This window comes from Archocentrus centrarchus, chromosome 16 (genome assembly GCF_007364275.1).
Source record: "Archocentrus centrarchus isolate MPI-CPG fArcCen1 chromosome 16, fArcCen1, whole genome shotgun sequence".
NCBI lineage: Eukaryota > Metazoa > Chordata > Actinopteri > Cichliformes > Cichlidae > Archocentrus > Archocentrus centrarchus.
The window spans coordinates 34,098,110-34,101,998 of NC_044361.1; the positions used below are offsets into that span (position 1 = coordinate 34,098,110).

The 3,889-nt window shown below is 41.7% G+C and overlaps 1 protein-coding gene across 1 annotated transcript; it reads right to left on the reverse strand.

Moving 5' to 3' along the window:
- Positions 1–124: 124 nt before the first annotated feature.
- LOC115794229 (uncharacterized) lies at positions 125–2,114 on the reverse strand. The gene is made up of 6 exons (XM_030749606.1): positions 2,063–2,114; positions 1,426–1,800; positions 1,070–1,336; positions 821–888; positions 364–425; positions 125–275 (listed from the first exon to the last, which is right to left on the reverse strand). Exons 1-6 carry the CDS (start codon positions 2,112–2,114, stop codon positions 125–127), a joined length of 975 nt encoding a protein of 324 aa, XP_030605466.1.
- Positions 2,115–3,889: the final 1,775 nt, after the last annotated feature.

The window sequence follows — 3,889 nt, forward strand, 5'->3', positions numbered from 1 at the left end:
AGAGAAGAAGACAGCAGCAGACAGGTCAGTGCTGGGAAACAGGCCTGGATGACATCACTAAGACTCAGTATCATGACCAGAGATGCAAAAAGAGAAAAGTTTGTGATGATTCAGATATAAAGTCTCAGTGCTCAGAGGAAGGATCGAGCGCCATCAGTGTGGCTTCTTTCATGTCATCAGCACTGACGCTGTTTGTGTAATTACTCTCACTGCCAGAAGGGGGAGACAAAGCTCCACCCTGCAGGTTGTAATCTCTTTCAGTGTTACAGGAGTACCTGAGTCAGAGTTTCATAACATATGAAAACACTTTCTGCAGTCAAATACATATTTGTAATAGATCATTGATGTAACAACGTGACTCACCTGAACCTCCAAATGTCTCTCAGCTCTCTGCTGCTGACCTGCTGCTGACCTGCAAACACATCCTGTGCAGACATCAAGAAGAACAGTTAGAGCTTCTTATCCAAGTCCAAGCAACAAATTCATTTTCCACTTTCAATACAGAGAAAACCCCCAACAGTCACATGACCGCTTATGAGCAAACACTTGGAGACAGTGGGAAGGAAAAACTCCCTTTAACAGGAAGAAACATCCGGCAGAACCCGGCTCAGGGAGGGGCAGCCATCTGCTAGTTGGGAATGAGACAGGAAATAAGAGTGCAGGGAGAAACAGGACAAAAGACACACTGTGGGAGAGAGCTTCTCCTGAAACTCTCCAAAGTTCATGTGTGAGAAACAGCTCTGCAGAGACAGACTGAGAGAGGAGAGGAAAACAGAACGATGACTGGGAGGAAATTACCTCTGATTATTATGGATGTCACAGTGATGAAGAGCAGCGTGAGAGCAGTGAACAGAGCCAGACGGACAGCTGTCAGTTTGTCCAGTTTTCCTGGAAAGGAGATCAGACGTTTCTGAGACTGGATACAGACAATAAGCTGCAGCTCTGCAGACATCAGTGATGTAACATGTTGACTGTCCTGCACTCTTCCCCACAGTATCTGTTAAAGTTTAACATCATGCTGCTGTTTGACAGAGAGGGAAATCTGAGAGAGGAAACTGATCAAACCAACCTTCCTCTGCCTCCACCTGCAGGCTGTACGGCTCAGAGACAGTCCTCTGGTTGGTCCTCAGAGCACAGGTGTAGTTCCCAGAATCCTCTGCAGTCAGAGGGATGAGGTGGAGGGAGGGGCCAGTCTCTGAGAGGGCGTGGCCATCTCTGAACCAGGTGACCTCCAGTTGGTGGAAAGTGCAGAGTGAAGTGCAGAGCAGTGTGACGGTTTCATTTGCTCTGAACTTTTTATCCTCACTGGAGCTGATTATTCTCATTTTAGTCCCACCTAAAATCAAAGTGTTCATTATCTTTACTGAACACTTGTTAATATTAATGATTAATATTTGTGTCAGAATCAGGATATTTTGTTCTCACCAACAACTCTGACAGTCACTCCTGTCCTGTTAACAAAATGTCCTGCAGCATTATCAGCCTCCATCCTGAAGCGAAAGGTTCTGTTGTCTCTCTGCTGAACATCTCTGATCTGTAAAGTACAGTTTGTCTTCATGTCTCCCAGGTATTGATAACGAGGGTCGTTGTTTGTTGAGTTACTGTCATACACAGACGGGGTGGTGCCCTGACAGAGTTCATGGTTCTGACACCAGCGGACTCTGACGATCTTTAGTGGAACTTCTCTTCCACCTTCATTGAAGGACTTCCGTGGTGTGAAGCTGCAGGGGAGGGTGAGAGTCGATCCTCTGACAGCACAGGTAGACGTGAAAGGATAGATCACAGTTTGACCCACAGCACCTAAAAAAAGACCAAACACAGAAGCTGTGACAGCAGATCAGTGAGAGGCATAAAGACTCAAACTGCTTCATTGGTCACATGATTATTTAAGAAAGAGGAATCTTTGAGCAGACGAAACATTGACGATATGAAGAAAAAGAAAAAGTAGAGCCACTTATAATTTGTTCTAGAAGAAAAGTTTGACATGGAAAACAAACAGTAAAACAAAGACGTCAAAAAAATACATTTAAAAATCCGTCATCAGGCAGAGATCATGTCTTACCTGCCAGCAGAAACAGGAAAGCCCAGAGAGTGTTTTTGTCCCAAACTGCCATCCTTACGTTTTACTGAGCTGACTGAAGGATTTCCAGTTTAAATGTGAATCAAACTGCAGCAGTGCTCAGAAAGACACTGATTGACTGAGATGGTGAGTTTAATGTCTCTGTGGTCAGTGCTGAACTTCCTGCTTTTATCTTTCAAGAAGCTTTTTAATAACCAGCTGTGAGGTTGCAGAGCATGTTTGTGGCTTAAAAATATCTCTGAAAATGTGTAAAATACAGGAAACCTCAGTGTTAGTCCTCCTAAAGTGCAGCAAAGAAACATTTATTTTTTAACGGACAGATTAAAAAAATAAAACACGATGCTGTTTTTGTATTAAAATACTTTCCTATTTTAATGACTTTCTATTAAGATAATAAAAATGCAACTACTTTTGTTTCCTCTGGAGGATTTTGTCTTCAGGTTCTCCATCCATCCCATCCTGACTGTTAAGACTACCAAAAGTAATGTGCTGCTTATTGTGCACATTAAAGAATAATTAAGAGACCAAAAGTGTGTGTGAGGTAACCCTGTTGTGTGTTTAAAGGTGAGTGCTGTGAATCAAATGTGTTTCTGATTTTAAACCTCACGGTGGTGACTGAGGGATAAGGATCACACAGGCTGTTGTTGGGGCATTTGGAGTGAGAATGTGTACCTGTCATAGGAGAACAATAACTGGTGACTCTAAGTTAATGATAAGAGGAGACCCTGGGAAACAGTGTCAGGAATCTTAGATGTTCTGAAGGGCAAAAAGCTGGAAACTGACATTAAAAGTAAAACGAACAGCAGCTGGAGAAAAACACTGTAAATTTGGATGAAAAAGGTCAGGGAGATGGTGACTGGCCACCTCCTCCACCTCCTCCTCCTCCTCCTCCATCAAAGATGTCACATAAAGTAGTGAAAATAAATATATATAAAATAATAATGATAAATACTAAAGGAATGTGACGTACATTTAAAAGTGTATGTATCTGTCTGTGTCTCAACCGAGAGAAAGAAAATATTGGTAGATTATTTTAGTAATATGAATGCTGACATTTTGTTGTTTAACAGAAAGTTTTTTAGATACAATAATTAGGAGGATTTTTCAGTTATTAGATGTTCTACAGTGCATGTGATATAAGGTCTTTTTCAATTCAATTTTATTTATATAGCGCCAAATCAATTTTCTTACAAATGAACCCTTTAAGTGGGCAGAGGGGAAAAAAGTCACAGTTTAAACTGATGGTCAGTACACCGTTTTCTCAGTCCACGTTTTCACCGAGCAACTGAGGACGATAACTTCTACTGGAAGATCTATTAATCATAAAGACCTTATATTGAGTCTTTTAGAAGTCATTGAGCTGCCAGAAGCATTAGCCATTTGTAAATGCACCGTGCACACCACAGGAACTGATGCTATCAGCACAGGAAATAGAAAAATTAGATCTTGCAACCAAGGCAACAGCTCAACAGGAAGAGGCAGCGCACGCACGCACACACACACACACACACACACACACACACACACACACACACACACACACACACACACACACACAGTCATCATTTAAACACACTCAGAGAATCAGCACTAAATGAAGACATTGTGCAAGATGCACAAAAATCAGCATCACAAATAGAAAAACAACTTGGCAGAAGGATGGTCTGATACTTGTATATGTGGGACCTACAACCAACAAACCAGTTCTTCCAAAGACTTTATTTAAATATGCTGCTATTGTGACGCATGGGTCAAGCCATGCATCACAAGGAGGAATGAATCAAATGGTAAATAAAATCTTTATCACAT

Bases quoted from the DNA above. Each gene is read 5' to 3' on its own strand.
- LOC115794229 (XM_030749606.1), bottom strand. From the start codon at position 2,114: ATGGCAGTTTGGGACAAAAACACTCTCTGGGCTTTCCTGTTTCTGCTG. The intron at 889-1,069 runs GTTGGTTTGATC...TCTCCTTTCCAG, and splicing joins GCAGGTGGAGGCAGAGGAAG to GAAAACTGGACAAACTGACA. The intron at 426-820 runs GTGACATCCATA...ATGTCTGCACAG, and splicing joins TCACGCTGCTCTTCATCACT to GATGTGTTTGCAGGTCAGCA.